The sequence below is a fragment of the Epinephelus moara genome, chromosome 20 (assembly GCF_006386435.1).
Source record: "Epinephelus moara isolate mb chromosome 20, YSFRI_EMoa_1.0, whole genome shotgun sequence".
NCBI lineage: Eukaryota > Metazoa > Chordata > Actinopteri > Perciformes > Serranidae > Epinephelus > Epinephelus moara.
In genome coordinates this window covers 19803581-19824545 of record NC_065525.1, presented here as the reverse complement: position 1 = coordinate 19824545, position 20965 = coordinate 19803581, and the positions used below count along the sequence as shown (strand labels likewise).

At 41.5% G+C, this 20965-nt stretch overlaps 1 protein-coding gene across 1 annotated transcript in view; it reads right to left on the bottom strand.

The window, feature by feature from the left end:
• The window catches only part of furinb (furin (paired basic amino acid cleaving enzyme) b), a 103079-nt gene extending 82359 nt beyond the window's left edge, over window positions 1-20720 (bottom strand). The window contains exons 1-2 of the mRNA XM_050072175.1: window positions 19971-20720; window positions 11212-11491 (exon numbers count right to left, since the gene is read on the bottom strand). Coding sequence (XP_049928132.1) covers window positions 11212-11388 — 177 coding nt within the window. The 5' untranslated portion in view covers window positions 11389-11491; window positions 19971-20720. The remainder of the gene's footprint in view (window positions 1-11211; window positions 11492-19970) is intronic.
• Between the last annotated feature and the right edge of the window lie 245 nt (window positions 20721-20965).

Below are 20965 nucleotides of genomic sequence, written 5' to 3'. Positions count from 1 at the left end.
TCATTCTCGAAATCGGGTAAATATGCAGCCATGATACCGATGCAGTAAAACTCTCAACTGTACTCCGGGACAACCAGCGCCACTCTGTGCGGCGCTCAGCATGGCTCCTCTGTTTTCTTCCGGCAACAAGCAAAGCTCTCGCGAGATGACGTCACACACAGCCCACAGAAAGTGAAGGGTAAGGGAAATGCTTAGTATGCTATCTACAGAGATAGCACGGGCGATCTGAACCGGTCAGTGGCGATAAAAAGCACTTTTAATGCGCAAACTTATACGGGACGCATTTGCCCCCATATCTACCTTGCGGCTGCCGGCTGCATCCGCCTCCCTTAATACTGAACCAATTTTAAAACGAGTTGTACCTATGAATCATACACACACATACACATGGGGAAATAGGGCCCAGGTTGAAAGATACCGAAGTTATCCTTTAAGTGGTCTAATCACATGTTGACAGCGCTAAATACAGGTGTAAACAACCACCAGGACGCATTGTGATCCGATAACTCAAACCACTTGCCGAGGTGGTCTGGGGAACATTTGACTACATATCTTTTGTAATGTAAATGCTAATGTGTCCTGATGTGTCCTTGCCGGCAAGGACTACATCATCAATGCTGGCCATGGTGATTGTGTTGGTGACAAGGGCCTAATGCTCTCTAGCTTGCCTATTTCATGATGAGTTGGATGAAGTGTTGTGTGACCATCCATTGTTTTGCCCTATGGAAGGAGACGGATCGATTTCGGCTGAAAGCTTTATCTCCAGTCTTACTGACACAACTGTTAACGTGACTAATGAGCATGCTAGTGAGAGTGTTGATGTCATAATGCTGCACTGGACCCTTTGATCTTCTAAGGCCTTAATGAAATATGAACACAAGTTGTCTATGGTGTTGTGTCTCAGCTGTCTACTTGTGTTCAGATCACTGAAAAGCATTTAAATACCAAGTCTTAACAGGCTTATATCCTCCTGAGACCCTCCGTACTCATATGTGGACATCTCATTTTGATTTACGTGACCTTATACTTCATTCTACTGAACTTAGACCTGTTGTCCTCATTCTTGGGCAATTTTCTGTTCCATCTTGTGGCCCTGGCAGGGCCCTGGCAGAGAGCTGAGAAGTAGTGTTGCACGGTATACTGGTACCAACGGTGGACCGCGGTACTTGTTTTCCACAGAGCTGTACGGTGCGAGCATTGTACTCACATTTGTGACTACAAATAGTTTAGTGCGAGCAAAAGAAATCATTCAGGAGCATGCTGTGTGAGTACAGATTTCGACCTGCAGCAGAAACGAAAGGCGAATCCTGTGAATGGGGGTCACAGACAGGAATATGGCAGAGTCTCCGCCATATTGCTGTCAAATACGGCGGCCATAGTGCTCCGCGGTGCAAGATAACGGCTTACCGGTGACCGAGAAGCCCGGCTCCAGGTCCAATAATTTCCTCTTCGTTGGTGTCATGACTGCCCAGAAATACCTGAACAGCCGAGCCGTGGCGGCACACAGGTATGTGACCTGTCAATGGAGAGACGAGCCGTTCATATTTCTCTCTTTGTGGCAGGTAACGGCCCACAAACCTCTGCTCTTAACTTATCAGAGCAGGAGGGTGGCTGGTTGATTTTTATTCTATTTATTTATTTTATTTTGACCCCTCCTATGTTAATCACTTATTGATGCCGTTTTTGAAGTATGAATAAGTCAATAAGTGATTTATTCCATTGAAATATCATTGATGTATTATAGAAAAGTGATTTATCTTTTTATAAATGACAAAAGGCACATCTGCCTCATTTTTGCTGTGGTATCGTGATACTACTCAGAACCGTGATACTTTCACTGGTATTGTACTGTGGGTCCCAATTTTGGTACCGTGACAACACTACTAAGAAGACGATCAAACTTGATCATCTCGAAGAAGTAAAGGTTGTAACAACGTATTCGTCGGTGAACATGCGAAAGGTTCATTTGCACAATACACTGATCCATGTAAAAACAAGATGGCGGCCATCTCTGCCAAGTCAGTCCGCATCCGATCCCGATACAAAAGTGGACAAGGTCCAAAACCTGATCACATTTTATGGTTGAAACTTGTTTATTTCTGATTAATAATGACTGTAGTTTGATACAGAATACAAATGTGACCAGATTTAGTAACAGTAACAAGCTAAGACACTGTTAATTAGGACATACTCATTTGAGGACATTGGGACTTAACATAGACAGTGTTTAGTTTTTTATACTTATCAGGTCCTACTGATCCCAAATAGCTAGGAGAAATTAAAAATGCCTACCAAACAAAATTTCGGAGCTCAGGAGGATATTGAAAATATATTATTAGGTGTGCAAATCTGAAAAAAACAAACAAAAAAAAAACAGTGTTTGGTCATGTGTTTTCCCTTTTTTTTGCCATCATACGTATGCCATGGCATGGTATGATTACACCGTTATAAAACTCAACATACATGCCACAGAGAATAGCTGTGGAAGTTAAATACTGTAGCTAAAGAACGAGACAATGTCGCAAAGTGGTGGCCATTGTGGCTGAAGCCGAGCCTCATATTGTCGCTACATTTCTTCCCTTTGAAAAAAAAGTCAATGCTTTACAAAAGAAAAGCTCCATCTTCAATTTACTCAAGGCCATCCCAAGTCAATAATGGGCAGATTATGAATCTGAGTAGTCTTAAAAGAGACCTCCCTGAGGATAAGAGACCCGAATGGAGGCAGACAATGCACATGCATGGCTGGCTCCATATCTCAGAGGAACAGAGAGCAGTCTGATAGACTTTATCCTTTTCCACACACTTGATTTATACTGCCTGGTCTTTGAGTCATCTCACCACCTTTTTCACAAACCCTCTTTTAACCTTCCCTCTCTTCCAGCCCAGAACCTGACTACACACTTGTTACCAATGCCCTGCTATTAGCATGCGTAACTAGAACTTTATAGGTCAAAGTTTCTTCAGTTATAAAACGTACTTTTGAGTACCTTTTGAGTAATGATTTCTGCGTCTCTCTGGCACAGCACCAACCCATTTCTTGGATACATTTTTGGAAACAGCTAAAAGGTCTGTGGCTGCAGGCTCCATATAATGAAGTGGTGCATTTAAATGAGAGACAGCTCTGGGACGACGAGGTACACTTCACCCAGATCAGTAAACACTGAAATAAACTGGAAGCTCGAGGATGAAGACAGGGAGGAGAGGACAGGACAGCTGAAAGAGCAGGGAGAGAGAGAGCCAAGAGAAGAGAAAGCAGGGTGAAGAAGAGGGGAAACTGACTGGAGACCAGACCTGCAAACAACCTGCGAATATTGGAAGTTTTAAGAAAGGAAGAGATTAAAGAGGATAGAGGGTCAAAATGTCAAAGAGCCACAAAGGGGAAATGATAAGCAAAGCAACATTCCCAGTGGATTTCATAGGACACTGTGGTGGCAAGAGGATGGTGCAGGTATAGAATACCTTACAAACCCTTAAAAAAAGGGGAAGAAGACTTAAGTTGTGTCCAAATAGATATCGAATATATACTGAATGCTACATATTTATGAATAAACACAGGAAGACAGGCATACTAAAAGGGTCCTTCAGCCATATGAGCCTCATTTAAATTTCATAATTAAGTACGAACGGCAATAAGAAGGGGACGGCTTTTTTTAAATGCCAAGTGGCCTTAAGAAAAAGGAAAATATGTGGTAATGTATTGCCAACAAAAAATGACTCCCACTTTTGCAGCACTGGAGTCAATCTACTGCAAATAATATGCTGGCAATTTTCTCCATGGCAACCTAATGCCAGAACAGGCTGTAGATTGGTGTGCCAGCGGGCAGACAGTCACAGCGGCTGTACAGTGTGGCTGTGAGGCAGTAAGAACGAGCAGAAGGTTGCACCAAACACTAAGATAACTAACCATCACGCACACACACGCGCACACAAAGAGAAAGAGAAAGAGAGAGAAAGAGAAAAGGCCATGTAGCTACCCGATACAGAAACAAAAACAAAAGAAGACCGTAAGGTTAAAAATTTAATTTCTGATGCCAACAGACAGTTACTTGTTTACACATTTGCAATTTAAAAGACATATAATGTCAACAAACTGTGACCCAATCCCCTCCTGAGATGTAATATTTTATTAGTATTTGCCTGCTAAAAGTGGATTAAAAATATTCACGATACAGGGTGATATGAAGGGTGATACAAAGCTACAAGACTAGTTAGTTTTCATGACTTTAGCTAGAAAGTAAACTCTTATAATATATTTATGAGTAAAATATCTATTGACTTGGGGAATTTTTCATTAATTACTTATTTTTTTATATAAGAGATGTATTTTAGTTTAATAAATTCAATGTTATTTACATCCTTTAGCAACAAGACAAATGAGTTTGAGTAATTTCTTATACATTTTGTGCCATAAGGAAACATTTTTAACCACCCATGTAGTTCAGAATGAGGCAGCATCTGGTTGTCGACAGAAAGCTGTGGCTTACAGAGATAATCACGTTATTACAGAGAAGATAACATTTCTTCAGAATTCTCATGGGATACAGATATCTACATTACATTCATTTTTCCACTATTGATCAACACGCCAAGGACTCCACAGCCCAGCTGTACTTCAACACACTGAATTAGATGGAAATTCTTCAATTCAAGTTCTAACTAAGATGACCATTTAGGCTCGCTGCCAATTGATTTCACGGAGTATTCACAACTTCAGATTCAAATTCAGTTATGTGGTGGTGCAAATGACATGCTAGTGATGCTGTGGTATTGGATTGGTTTCTGTCAAATGGACTGGGTATTGGTGTGAAATGACTGAAAATGGAGGATCTAGGTGACCGATAGCAGAGTGGTTAGAGCTCAAACAGCATTGGTGCAAATGTCCCGAGCAGTGTTCTACTGGTCTTATGCCCCTGCTCCTCACATTTCCAGTTTCTGCCCCAAAAAAAGAAAATGGGGGATCTGAGGGCCCTTGTCTTGAAATTTGTGCAGCTTTGAATCATGTCATGCAGCTTAATTATGTTTGGGAGGAAATGGTGCTGCGAGAGCAGAAAATAATTTAGGCAATGTTTGTCAATCAATGTATGAATATTAATATTCTGAATAAATAATGATGAACACACTGACAGTATATTTCCCAACCAGTGGAAAATGTAAACACACCAAGAGCAACGCTGCATATTTTACACTTTTTTTTTCTCCACTTAAGCAGAAAGCAAACACTTCCCAGATACAGTAATTTCCCAATAACAGAAATCATCTGTATGTATAAGACAACATTTACAAACTCAGAAAGTGCACTATTATGTTTCATAGGTATATGTGCTGTAACGCTCAGTTGCTATTATGACCAAATACTACATTTCAACCAGACTTCCATTCAATAAATCACCACTCATCTTTTTTTGACCTCATTTTAACACCTCCTTCACTTTTCTCACAACCCTGTTGTATAAAAGAGGTTCTGGCCTCTGGTTCTGAAATGTGAAGCCAACCAGGAAGTGCCTTAAACCTGCATTCTTTCTATGCAGGAGGGAGCGACTCCGCTGGTTGCAAACGAAGTCTGACTGTTAAGTGGTCCATGCGAAAATGTCCCTACTTCTCACTTGATTTATTAACTCATTAAACATTTTCCTAACAAGTTAATGGTCTAAATAGCTAGTTTCAAGTCTTCAACACAGCATGATGATAATGTTGTAAACTAAGGTCCCATTTAGAGTTAAAAAGACGGTAAAGTATGCCTTAGGGTGTAGCTGCCTTGTGACTGATAAGTTGCAACTAAGGGCCTGTCCTCAGGTTCATAGTCAGATCCACCCCTTGTTCCTCCACAGCTCCGCCCTCCCGTTCAAATATTGTTACTTTGAGCTCCAAAAAGCCAAGATGGCGACTGTCAAAATGCCAAACTCGAGGCTTCGAAACAAACCAATGGGCGATGCCACAGCTGCTACGTCCACTTCTTTTATACAGTCTATGGTTATGTTAGGATCTGGGGCTGCACCCCAACTAAGAATTTTCCTAGTCCACCAATAGTTAGCACCAATTTAGCCCCATTAGTCAACAAGTCGCCCGCATGTTTATGATATTAATGTAATTATTAAATTATATATTTTGGGCGGGGCAACACAATGGTTTGAGTTCAAAGTGTGAGAAAGAATAGTATCAGTAACACTGTTAACACTGTGCTACATTACAGAGAAACACAAAACTGTACTAATGAACCTTCATTAATATAGGCCTGTATTTTATCTGCAAGTGCACGTCACACACTGAGCGAGCCGCCTGTTAATGACGCTGTCGGCAAAGCACTAATGATTGTGCTAAGTGGCTAATGGGCATGTAGCTACTTACACGTTTCAGATGATACATCATGTTTGTAGTCGTCCAATGAAGATGAGTTTACATACCACCTTGGGTTTGTCCTTCACCATCTCAAAGTGATCCCACACTTTGGATTTCCTGTCCGACATGTTAATAATAATTGCATGTACCAGCCCTGTTAATTAGGGGCCATACAAATGCCATGTCTTCAACTGAAGTCTTGCGGACTAATAACCTTTCTGATCGACTAACGTTTGGTTGACTATTAGGGGGCAGCCCTATTAGGTTAATGTCCATTTTGGTGACTACAATGACATAACGCAGTTATCAAATACAAGTAAGTCAGTGGATGTTAAAGATTTCTTTCAACTGCCTTGAAGCTCAGCCAGTGAATTCAAATTTGGATATGAGTGCTTGTTTACATTGGGGATCAGACGATGCTAGATTAATCACTTCTGCATCATCTGAAAAGGTAAATACCAGTCCTCCAAAGTGAATATTTATTGCAGTGACAAAGTGTTTACCGATCAAAAAATAAACAGAGAACAAAGGAAGAAAGACAAACAAATCATCCTGAAAATGACTTGGGACATTAGTTTGACAGGAACAAAAAAAAAAGAAAAAGAAAAAGGAGACCGAATCTTACTCTCTCTGAGAATATTCTCCTGGTACCATTATAATATATTAGCACCTCTGGAGACTCTTTCTGTTGCGATTCGTTAGTGCCAACGGCAAGACTTCACAGCTTTATTCAGAGAGGCACTCCTTATTTCCCTTCAAAGTCCTGAGGGAAATAGAAGACAGCAAATACTGCAGGTGCAGGCACTGCTGCAGAACAGTGTAGTACGGGGTTTATGAGTGAAACTAGAGTGGCAAAGTGTGAGGATATGAACATCTCAGAAGGGGTATGCACTGGAGAGAAAACAACAAGCAAAGACAGAGATGGAGAACCAGAGAGAGGGAAAGAGACATACTTTTGATGTTCCTTTTAATAAACTATTACCTTAAAATGAGGACAAAAACATCAGCAAGCCAAACAACGGCGCCACACACACACACAAACACACACATGCCTCCGAATTGCACTCAAGCCAAATGAAAGCAAAGATAAAAGCAATGACACTATCTGAGACAATCAGCCCGACGGAGCTTGCTTTACAAATAGAAATTCAAATATAAAATAATCAAACTCTCCTCACCCACAGAGCAAACTGCCCTTGTGCATTCTTAAAAGCATCAGTGTCATTTCTTGTGCAATAAAACATGAACTCAATCCTGATGGGCTGTGACCAGCTCACACAGACACCAGATACGCAGAGAGTGAGATGTATTTCATGTATTCATTTTGTTACATTTCATGCCAATACACCTCATTTGAATTGAATCGACAAACAGAGAGAGCGATAGAGAGGGAACTGGCTAGTAGGCTGATCACACAGTTGGCAGGGTATCATGAGTAATGGACAATGGCCTTGGAACGCATTACATTCCACCTAGCACAGAGCGTGCGTGTGTTTATGCGCGTGTGGGGCTGTTATGGTATGAAATTGGAAAACAGCGGTCTGAAAAAGCAAAATTGCGACAGGAATATTGAATTTTGAAGGAATATTATAGTGCAATCAGCCGACACAGGGTGACTGCAATCAAACATTTGCTCACCAACTGGAAATTACCTGTTACCTCTGCAACACAAGAGCCAGCAGTATGTTTTCCTGCAGCTTTTGAAGAGAGGGCCAGCCATGACAGCTGGAGCAGAGGGTGGGAAGTTGGATAACCTGCGTTTTGTTTATTTCAGATTACACTATAGACAGTTTTTTGAGGAGGTTAGCTATAAATAGACAGAAACCAAGACCAAGAGACCCAGATGGAGAGATGTAGAAAGAGAGCGATTGAAAGAGAGACACAGAGAGAGGCTCTGGCATTAGACGTCTACTCCACAGAGCGGGGTGATTCAGTCTGTCAACGCCCACAGAGCCTGCCCATCCTCATAAAAACAATGATTCTGACTCGGCTCACCAAGAAAACAACGTGACATTTAGCTCTAAACCCTGGTCTGGAACTCCCACACAGACACAAAAGCATTATTGGGAGAAGAAAAAAAAACATCCTATTGAACAGATTACAGAGAAACAGATACAACAGCCCTCTGTGACAATTTGTTAAGTGCCGCCGATGCACACTGGGAAGTCTTGATGACATTTACACTTAAACCCTGGTTCTGAACACACGCTCGCACATGCACAATCACATAAGCATGCTTTCTTCCTCTAACGCCCACTCAAATAAAATTAGGCTGAAGCATAATGAGTGAATCTGCGGATACGTAAAGATGAACTGAGACAATAAGGCATTTCTGAGCACTGCAGCGAACAAATAATCAGTTACGTGATGATCCCGTAATCATGTTAGTGATAAAAATCCCATTACCTCCTGATTATACATCAGCCTCCTTACTCTCTTCAAGTGCTCTGTAGAACAACCACCAAGGATGATGGAAAAATGACTAAGCCATATACCCTGTAGGCCCCCCGAGTCATACAAAGCCTTGCTTAACCCATAGCCTCAAATAACCCGCACTGTACTGTCACAGCACGGACACTGACTGCACATAGCCTGTAGATCATCCTTTTCTCATTGCACCCACTCAGGGACTAGAGACTAAAATAAAAACTTATTTGGGTGCCTCTGTGAAACAATGACGGAAGATGTACTCACACAAAATCTAATTCCAGACAGTGGATAATACTAAATTTCACCCTTCCAGTCATCCTGCACTCATGCTTTTCGGCTCGTAATACCATACTCTCTTTGCTATCTTCCTCTTTTTTTGCCAGTCTTCTCCCACATGCACACACAGCCATACTGCTATGCTATCACCACATGTCTCTAGCTTCTACTCTTCTTATTTTTTTCCAATAGGAAATTGTCAATTACCCCAATTCTTTCTACTCCCTTTCCTACTTCACCGTTTTTCCTGTTATACATTTCTCTAAACTTGCAGACATCTATATCCACTGTTGGAAAAGCTGCCTCTCACATCAAAACTGCAAAAAGAAGCTCCACTACAGCGTTTCTTCAGGAAGAAAGCACCTCTGTAAGGGAGAAAGACATCCTGTGGGCTGCGGTGTCATGCACCCAGACCCACAGAAAGGCACTGATGGTTGGCTGGGATGAGGTGAGTTGGTTTTTTTATAGGACCCACTTTGGGGCTAGGCTCCCATTTGGGGACCTCAGCAGCTTAATGTCAGATGCATTAAAATGACAGGCTGCCATATGGCATCAGAGATTCAGTGACAGGCATCTTAGAAGACTCGTTCCTGTGACTGCTTCTAGCTCTACTCCTTTGACTCAATCACGAATTAACAGAGGGAGAAAAACAAAACTATACATCTCCACATTAATCTTGTGGTTTAGCGGAAAGAATAGAAGCTGGAGACGTCTTTGAGGTATGGGTGAAATGAGGGAAGGAGAGATAAACAGGAGAAAGAAAGCCATAAAAGTTTTTTTCGGGGAAAGTGATCACATAAGGGGAATATGAAAGAAGAAAAATTGCCTCGTTCGGAGGAAGAGAGACTTTTTTTTTTCTTTGCTCCACAGCATTGTGTCCCTGGGTGATTGTGTAGAATATGTATGTGTGCTCTGTGAGCAGAATATTGAACATTTCATTTTACCCAATTCACTAAGACTAGAGATTGATTCTCTATTTAGAATTCAGAGAAGCAATTAAGAGTAAAAGTCTGTTAGGGGCCATTACACCTAATGTACACTTTCTTTCACTGGGCGGTACAATGGGTTTAGACTGTTGGAACAACTGCAGCTATCTAGATCAATACTAAATGAACTCTAGATCCAAGCAGAATGTAAGTTCTTCGGACAAGCTCAGTGCTTGATAAGATTTAATATAAGGTGGCGGACGATAAAGAGCATTTAATAATGACACACATCTAATCTTGTTCAGACTGCCATAAACCCATGTGGCAACGGTTCTCTAGGATAACAGAGAGACTTAAAACATCTGGCACTCCAGACAAAACTCCATCTTTGACAAAATAAAGAAAGCAAAGATAAGCCTGAATTAATTTTGCAAACCTCTCTTTCAGAAAATCCTCTTTTTTTGAGGTGGGGAGAAGTGGGGTGGGAATATGCAGAACCACCTACGCATATTCCTAAGAAGTAATCCAGAAGGCTGTTCACTGGCGTGTGTAGCACTCAGGCAGCTCCACAAAGACACATGCAAATGAAGTAAAGTCTCAAGTGGAGCAACAGGGGAAAGAGGGGACCAAATAGCGAATCACTGTCAACTGCTGAGCACAAATATGGAAAAGCTTAGCCTTGGAAGCATTTTCATATTCAAGGGACTTAACACACCACTGAAAGAACAATAAGTCACTATGACTTCCCCCACTATTCTTTGCTTTTTTTCTTTCGCCTATGTGTAAAATGTATGACACCAACAGCTCATTTAATTAATATGACTTGGCATTACCAAAAACAGATGCTAAAGTGGTGGCAATAAAACCAAACTACCTACATCATACTTAAAAATAACTATCTTCCTTGAGACCCTGAAATAACAGCCTTATTATTCCTGTCTATTCCTAACACTACTCTGTAAACACAACTGTCTGCCAGTGTGTTTGGAAGTCATGCTTGCCCCACTTAAGCTACAAGAAGTGGAGGAGGCCACACTTTTGCAATCCGCTGCAAAAACAGGATTGCCTGAAGGGGTCACGTCTGACTCTCTGATGCTCGGCTTTGATGTACAACACTTCTTAATATTGATGTTCACCTACAAGACGTAGCTGTGTATGTACACGCAGTCAAGTGTGAGAGACGCCTCCTCAATATGTATGAACTCGCGCATTCACACACACACATACTGCAAGTCGGACTTACATTGCCGTGGTTGATGAACCCATGTTTCCTGGCGATGCGGTCGGCTTCCTCTGGCCCCCCATTGATCTGGACAGCCCAAGCATTGGTGTAGACCTCTGCAGCATTAATCCACTTCAGTTCAGCTGTCAGGAGGACAAGGACTGTCCATAAGTGCAGCAGGGCCACCCTGGCATCCATGAAAAGGAGAACACTTTGCAGGGCAGTCTATCCGTCCGTCTGTCACTGCTTCCCAGGCAGAGTGGGGCTGCTCTACCTTACTGCAGCAAAGTAGAACAGTGGCCTAGAGATGAGAGGACAGAACCAGCTATAAACACAAACATGGCCTTTTTAAATGGGTCACTCTTGGACCTGAATTACCTGCTGCAGATACCATTCAGCATACAACCCAAAACTGCAGTACAAAACATAAGCAGCACACCCACAGACCTTTGCATGCATCATACTTAGCTCACTGTTCGCTGTCAAACTCAGAGGGAAGAAAAAAAAAACATCTTCATAAATGTGCAAAGCATAAATATTAGGTCAAAACAGACAAGGGTTCTGTTGAAAACAGAATTATTTTCCAATCCTTCCTTCTCTTTTTCAGACCTGGAATGGTAATGTATGGTAATGAAATACAGTAGGCATGTTGCTGCAATACAGGACGAGCTCCAAGCAAACCAGTACACAGATACAGCAGCTGTGGCAGCTGGACAGGCCAAAGGAGTCTTAAGGAGAGGGCATTTAAACTCTCACTCAGGCGCTGCTCTTAATCTTAAACTATTCCGAGAAATTTAAATTCAACCAGCCACTTATTAGGTATGAGGAGGTACTGTAAAGCACATTTTAATTGAATAGTAAAATAACAAGCGTGATAAAAAGGACCATAATTTGAGCACATGATCAAAAGAAAAAGGTTTCCAGGCTGGGGCATTCTGCAGGTTTTTGATTTGTAAGTCTTTGAGTCTTTGGGAAGGAGCCCCGTAAGTCACACATAAAAAGGAAAGCTTTGTGGTAAGTTAACTGACTCCAAGTGAGCGAGAAGATGATAAGGTGTGGGATCCGCTAAGTATAACAGTCCGTCCTAGGAAAGATGAAGACGAGGAAGGTGATGCAGGTTTAAATGCTTGTCCAGTCCCACTGCTGATCCCACCAACACTGCATCAAAGTGCCATTCAGTGAGTCAATCCCCGCTACACTGATGTGAATAGAAATACTTTAAGTGTTCAATCTAAGCCTTTTTGAATTGAACACATTTAAGTCTGCTGTGTTCACTTGCAACTTTCTGCTGGATTTTCTGGGGAGGTTTAAAAATTCAAAGAAATTGAATTTACAATATAAACCTTCCTATACTAAGAACACACCTAAGAGGGGAGATGAATCTACAATTGGAAATATCTCTCAAGATTTGGCCTGAAATTCTCACACAGAACAGCTTGAAAGTACATAGCAGGATGTTACAAGAGACTGCATATGATTCTGATTTACTTCCAAACAGCAAAGATAAGAGGTTTCAAACCTAGGCAAGGAGCCCTAAGATATACTGGAAGCTCTTAAAGACGAAGGAAATTTAAAGCTTCCAATAATTTAAGGATCAATTGAGACACTATTTAGAGCAAACAATAAGAAGGGAGAACCCAGATGGGTCCAAGTTTAAAATGATCAGTATATGATTCAGATTCAGGTAGGGAGTTAATATCGAAACTATATACAGTTGTGGAAATGATGCATTATACAAAGGAGCCTAAGGAGAAAAAGGAAAATATTGTGCTATCAGCAAATGGAAAGAAATCAATATGCGACTGTGGTAAACAACTTGCTCCTTATACTGTAGAAAATACAGATGGAAAAATTTTACAAGATTTTTTATAACACCAGCACAGACAAAAAGATAAGACACAAGATGCTGGAGATTATGAGATTAAAGCAGATCACTCCCATGTTTTGGGAGGTTGCCCCTCTTTTAGCCTTTACTGGTTTGAGTGAAAGAAATGTATGGAGGAAATATTAAGGGGGAATTTCTACTTACATTTGAGACATTATACTGAAGGAAAATGAAAAAAGGACTTAAAAGATTTGAAGACAAATACAGAAAATGATTGAATGAATGAATGAGTATATGTTTAGGATCATGTTAAGGTGGTGGTTAGCCTTGTTGCCTCACAGCACCTAGGGTGGGGGAGCCCATCTGTGCAGAGTTTGCATGTTCTCCCCATGTCAGCGCAGTCCAAAGACATGCAGGTTAATTGGTGACTCTAAATTGCCCGTAGGTGTGAATGTTAGCATGAATGGTTTTCTGTCTCTATGTGTCATGCCCTGTGATAGTCTGGAGACCTGTCAAGGGTGTACCCTGCCTCTCACCCAATGTCAGCTGGGATAGGCTCCAGCCCCCCCATGACCCCTAACAGGATAAGCAATTACCGAAAATGATGAATGAACATATATACATTTAGATATCATGTTATTTGCAAGTAAAAGAAAAAGCTAATGCCAGATATTGGCATTGGCTGAAGAAAGAGGTACCAAAGGTTAAAGAGTGGGTTGATGTAATACATATTAGCCTATCAAGTACAGAGTAGCTGACCTTTTCTTCCAGATTGGAATTGAACAAATTGAATAGAATTTGGGACAGAATTAATAGAATTTACTGGTTTCAAAAAGATGACCATTTTTCTGTGTGCCATTTTACTTTTCTTCTTTTCTTTTCTTACTTTTCTTCTTTTTTGCTTTATTGAATTGAAATGACTCACTGAAAGGGTTTGGACAGATACATGGATACATAGTAGGCACACCTATGCCTGCGTGTATGTGTATGTATATGTGTATAAGTACTGATATGCAGATGTGTATATGATCGTTGTAAAGTATTTTGAAGTCAGTCTGTTCACTTTATTTGATTTTTTATCATGTGATGTTATTTTTTATGTTTATTAAAAAACAAAAACAAAATAAGCCTTTCATGGTACAGAGGGAAGTAGAATGGGGGGAAATAACTGAGCACATTGACTTGTTGTTCTACTTGCCACCATTACTGAATGTTCTAGTCCATATTCTTTATTTTATCCTGGTAATGATGCCAAAGTTAGGTCTAAATACTTCAGTACCAATGGGCAATAAAAATGACTTAGCACATGCATGTTTCCTACAAGACGATCCTTTTATTTTAAGCACCTAATGAGATTTATATCTGCTCCGACCATACGTCATACTGTCAGTTGGGCACACAGCATATTCCGTGACCTACTAGGCAGATTGTCGTGATATTTGCTCAGCAGTTTTAGCCTCCCAAGGAGATAAACCAATTTTTATTCTAATGACCATGTGGTCTTTCCTCTCTGGCCACCCTGAGGACATATTAACATTTTTATCCCCACTGCCTGAAGGCCCCAGTGAAATCATCACTGTAGTGTTCATTCTGTCAAACAGTTTCAAATTGTGGAGTGTGATGAACATTGCAGGCTTTAGGGGGCTGCTGTGGAAGTTCAGACTTTCAGTCTTGTTAATGGATTTTTGAAAAACAATGGAAGCCAGTGTCTCCTGCGAGGTGAGGCAAACCTGCAGTACAGCAGACTGTTCCACTGGCCACTGTGCCTGAATGTGTTTACAGGCATTCAAGGTGAATAAAAAAAACAAAAAACAATGTATTTTCACAATGCATTCAAATTAAGTGGTGATTATTTTGGCAGTAGGTGGCAGTTCACCTCCTGACACCACTGTACTGGTATAGATGGCACATAACGGGTGAAGACAACAAACAAAACAGCACATGGCAGCACAGACAGTCCAGTCATGCCGGGAAGCAGTTCAGTGAAATGATGATATTACTGTCCAAGTATACCTTCAGATGATCTAGGCCAACACAGACATACACTGGGACTAAAAACATCTTAGCCTTCAGATACTCTTGGGAAACAGGGGCGAGGTTTGTCACAGCTGCTTAAGCTTGGATCATGCTAAAAAAATCCTTTTAGTGAGCACATCCATATTGATTTTCTACAGTGAATATGGGTCCTGTCAAATAACTGGCTATTTCTCGAGGACTTGGAAAATGAAACCTTCTAACTCTAATTGAAAGAATGCGTATTGCTTGGCAGTGTGCAATTTTAAATGTAGCAAGGTAATTGGTTTGCAGGTACGTTCTCCCTCAAATTCAATATCCAAAACAGGGAAACATTTCCGAACTTTTTTACCAGCACACCAACACCCTCACCCTTCATTTACCCAAACAATTATCCCCTGTTTCTGGGAGTTGCGCATACTAACTATTCAAAGAGGAGAAGCTCACTGAATACATCTGTGGCTTTACAGATACATTTAGGAGTGGGTGTGATTGGAGAGCAGCAGGAGAGGTGGTGGAAACATGACCAGGGGCTGTCACTCTTCCCGTGGTGCAATTCTTCTGAGCTCATTAGATGCTATGCTGGAGTGACAAAAACAGGAGCAGGGGGTCTGCTGTCACCGAGAGGGCTGAGAGAGGGAGGAAGAGATGGGAGAAGGAGGAGGAGAGAGATGGGGGTATCCCTCCCCTTCGCAGCATTGCGGAAAATAACGAGCACATAATAACACAACGCCCCAAACACCTTCTATCAAAACACAGCCTGGAGAGGAGTTAACAAGAGGCTGCTTACTCTTACAATATACATCAAAGGCCTAAAACTGAGATGAAACTTCAACCTTCAAACCATGGGAGAACCTAAGACTTTAGGATGTAAACTGTGATGGAAAATAGAAAAGCGGTTGCATAACCTCTTTCGAGATTAGTACCATACTCGAGTAAGCGAGCCAGTGGAAATGCAGGGGTGGATAAGTGACCTGTGGACCCGCGGTATGCTAAAATAACATGACAGCTTTGAATTATTAATTCAACCACCTTCTGTTTCAAGCTATTGACAGACCTCAAATGTAGTTCAGTATCTCAAGGCGATAAGGATGCTGAGAATATCTGATCAAAGATTCCAGTTTTTCAAAAAACACTTTCTCTATTATTGAACAGAACAGCAGCAGCAACAACAGGTAGTTCCTATCAAAACATTTTGCTTAGATGTTCTGTTTAGAAAATTCATAATGAACAATCCTCTTGTCTGCCTCAGCGATGACAACTGAGGTGCACTCGAGGAGCGCACTTCACCCCCAGCCACTCTGCTGGAGCAGCTCAGCGGCCAACAGAACCACGACTGTGGTGTAAAAACTAACCACAGTGTGATTCCTGTCCTGAGACGCCCCCTCACTATTCAACGGCACTGAGAAGAGCGGGAGATGTATCAGCAATGCATTAACATTGTGCATTCATTATTGTCTTGATATGATCATTTGAGCCTGTGGGCAAAATCCAGCAGCGTAGAGCACTGCTGGATATTTTACAGACTTGCAGCTTTGAGAAACACTATCATTTAAGATCTGTTATACTGTACGTCCGTCTGAAGATTGTGCAAAAATCGAGGCAGATCTGGGGGGGAATTTTGGTGATATCAGTACAATAATATTCACACTGTAGAGCTGCTATGATTAATCGATTAGCTGTCAATTATTAAGACAATCACCAACTACTTAGATTATCAATAAGTCAGTGTGAATTTAAAACTCCTTCATTTCTGGTTTCTTAAATGTGAATATTTTTCAGGTTTCTTTACTCCTCTTTGACTTGAACTGAATGTCATTGGGTTGTGGAGAAAACAAGACAATTTAGGAGGTCACCTTGGGCTTTGGGAAAAATGGATCCACATTCTTCACCATTCTCTGACATTTTATGGGCTGGACAACTAATCGATGATTTGAGAAAATGATCAAGATATTAATCTACAATGAAAATAACCGTTAGTTGTAGCCGTACTATGTTGTCTTTTGCTGATCTTACAGGCTGTATGTTATAGCCATAAGATACGATGGTCTAAACCGTATCGCAAAATACAGCTCCACCTACACCAGAACCAAGTCCTGACCAAGACCGAAGTGTTTCAACACCGAGAAAAGACCAAGGCATTGAGGGTTTGAGAGACCAAGTCAAGCTCAAGACCAGACCAGTTTGAGTCCCACACTTCAGGACACTAATACAAGAAAATGTGCACTCCTCACACTGATCTCAAAGATTCACGTCCTCATAAAAACACCCACAGAAAACAAATAAAGATTCCTTTTCATTCACCTTTTTTTTTATCACAATGGGATATATATATATGTGTGTGTGTATAAGCACACTATAAGAAAAGTCTTGATGAGATAATCAAGAGGCATTGCAGAGGTGAATTTTATTTCTGGGAAGTTTCCTTTGTTTTCTATGAGCAAACACATAAAAACAAACACTAAGAAGCTTGAATCAACTTCACCATTTTTATGCAACACTCCTTTTTTGCACAGGCAATTTATTGGTATCCCTGCAGGTGTGGTCTTGAAATAAAATCCTGAGCCCTTTTGTCTGAGACAGAGACAAGACTGAGTCTGAGATGAGACCAAGACCTTCAAAAAGTGGTCCTGGGACCAAGACCTATCTCGAGTACTACATCACTAATACAGCCCGACACACACATCAGGAGGAGGTATATTATTGGCCAATTCTGTCTTGTCATAGATTGTTAATGTCGGTAGCAGTTCCGTTAGATTGTGACAGGTCTGGTATTTATGTTTGCATTTACAGCTGTTTACAATAATTTCATAACTACATTTCAAGTTTATTGCTCATTAGCTGATCTTATTTTGACTGCTGCCATCTTTGATCAAGCATATTATTGCTGATTGCTCAACTGAAACATAACTGGCCTCATTAAACATCTTTGTGACATCTCTTTGTTAACCAAATTTGAAAATACACATCAGACAGCTCTCTTAACAATCTCAAACATCCATCTTGGTATTGCCCTCGTAAATCCAGTGCTGGTCAGTTGTAGCTGAGTGAAATGATAATGAATGACTTTCTGCTTGGCCATAATTTCCACTGCTGATTAAAATGCCAACAGTCAAACTGATAATGTTATTATCAATATAGTGACACTGAGTCCAATACATTATAATATTTGATTTTATTAGTATTGCTCAGGTCTAGATCTTATTAAATGCTGGTGGGGCAAAGTTGGAGTAAAGAGAACAGGGCTTGAGACCGGAAAGTTGCCAATTAGATTTTCCTATCCATCTGGAAAATGTGTATGACCAGGAAAACACTTGACCCCTTGCTGCACCAGAGAAACTGCTTAGTAAACAGCAGCAGAAGCCAATGTGTATCTAACAAACAGCATCTGCATCACTTAACTTTCTCTACATAAGTATCACTCCGATGAGAGGCAATAAACATTATGTGACAGAACAGCATATCTGCTCTTGATGGGGATGAACAAGCAATTTCCATTGGTAATGATAAGCACATGAGGCTGTGACAGACCATATGCAGCAGCACTCCAGCTCTATTTCAGGCTGCCCAACACCCACCATGTGCTCTGGACTGCCCTCTCACAGAAAACCAAGGCACAGGAGAGAACTGCAGCATTTGTGAAGTACCACTGACAGCCAAGCATCCTCTCCTGAGAGGGAAAATTGCTCCAAGTTAAGAGTGTGATTGGAAAACCAGAGGCACTGCACAGGCATGTTGTGCTCTGTCAGGACACCAGTACACAGCTTGAAATGAGCTGTACAGCGATCATCTGAGACACCCTTTGAAGTGAGCGAGAACGCTGTGGCTGAGTACCACTAAAGCCTGATCCATCTTCGCTTCCACTGCCTACGAGCTACAGAGATGGAAAAACCTGATAAAGTGTTGTCTAGGGCAGCAGCGATGTGTCCAGGAGAAAGAATCAATTCTGTAAGTAATGTCCCACAGAGAGATCCAACCCAATTTTTACAGCCATCTGAATCTTGGCATTGTTCCCTGTGTCAAACTTCCTCTCATCCACAACACTCTCTGCCCTAGTTTATAGATGAGTTATACTGTTGACAAGTTTGTCTTCCTACTTCTTTCTCCTTCACTGCATCCCTGTTTTATGCTTCTTATAAAATGTGTGCTCCCAGGAGCTCACAGCTGAGGGGATAGCAATATTGTTAAACCAAGCCCAGGTGACGAATCAACAGCGATGGCGATGGAGATGGAGATGGAGAGGTGGTGTGAGGGCAAAGTGTGTCTGTGAGCCACCCAGTCCGACTTCCTCCAGCTGCAAACATAGAGCAGGACCTACCCTTTTAATAGCTTTGATCTCTTCACTGGCCTGGGCAAGATTTAGGCTTAACAAAGACATGAAAGATTATTTTTTTAGGGTAATCTTTGATGGGAGAGGTAGTGTAATCTGACTATGGAGGATGCTTGGAGCTGTGTTGTTTGCCTCAGTAGCTGGTGACCTTGACTTCCTCCCTTGTTGTGATCCCAGTGGGAGTTGCACTTGAGGTAGAAAATAATGATAACCAGAGGACAAATAGGATGAGTTAAGATCACTTAAAGTTTCTGCAGCTTGTTGGTTCAAACTGAGCTCACTTTGCCTGTCTTAAAATAGGCACATATATCTGATGCCAGAGAGGAAGAATAGTGCGTAGTCTAAACAATCTCTGCCTTGCCTGAGCAGCAGAACTAACTGAAATGTATTACAGCAATTCCCATCTTGCACTGATAAAAGTACTTGATGAGGGGGGTTTAGCCTATTAAGGCTTCAGGGTGAATAAGAGAAAAAAGCAAATGCAAGAGCCTCAAGAGAGACAGAGAGTGGGGAGGAAAGCAGAGCATAAATCTGAGCAGAGTCAATTGAGACATGGTGCAGAAAACAACACAGTAAATACAAAGAGTTACAACAGACATGCAGTTATCTTACCAACAATAAACTTCAGAGAGAAAGCGCTGAGGACCAAAGCTGGTCAAGTCATGTCTCCTTCCACAGAAGAAAAGGTCCACCTATGCTAGATAAAGAAAGCCGGTTAGCCTCACTGGGGGAGGATTCACCTGACTGGGAAGACTGGGAAGAGCAGTCGGCAGCGCTGGCAGAGAGTTTATGCTAAAATAGCCTTCATGCTTTCCGCAAATACTCCCATTGTTCCCACCCACTCTGCCACAGCTCCCCTCCCTGCTTTGAACACATCTAACTCGTGGCTTTTTACAACAACTAAGATGCCAGTAAGAAACGAGACGTCATGCCTCCTCATTCTCCTCTTCTCCTTCCTCCGGGCGGAGACTCCCTCTTCTCCTGAGGCTTGACTTTCAACTTTACATCTAACCTGAGGCTGCAGGTCCTTCGCTCGGTCCAGGAGATGAATAATAATGCGACCCGCACACGCCCATCCTCCTCCCAAAAGTGCTGAATTCAACTACCCGGTCTTGCTTGTGATCCGCCACCAACTTGCCACCACCACCATGGTTAATTATATTTTGCCAGTTAACTTCAACCGTCGCGCCCGGTTATTTCTCTAACGCTACCAGTTATTTCACTTGGCTTGTTTTGCTGTTATTCTAGAGTATGCGGGCATTAATTCACACACGCCAAGTAAATACACGGATAGAGAAAAATGGAGAATAAGGGGCTGCATGCCAATACAATGCAACGGTTCACTACTGGATGGAGATGACAACAAACTGCCACAAACCCTTTTCTTCAGGAAATACGTCACGTTCGGAGCCGAGTGGACTGTACGCGTGCGCTTGATTTGTACACCGTGGTCGTCGACAGGGGCGGGTGACCGTTTTTATATAGTCAGAAGCAGAAATAAATTAGCGTAAGCTCACATTTATCCACTTTGATTCGACATTAACAGATTGCCTTCAAAAACAGGTGATATAAATTGATTTTTGGAGTAATATTCACTTATAATTTCA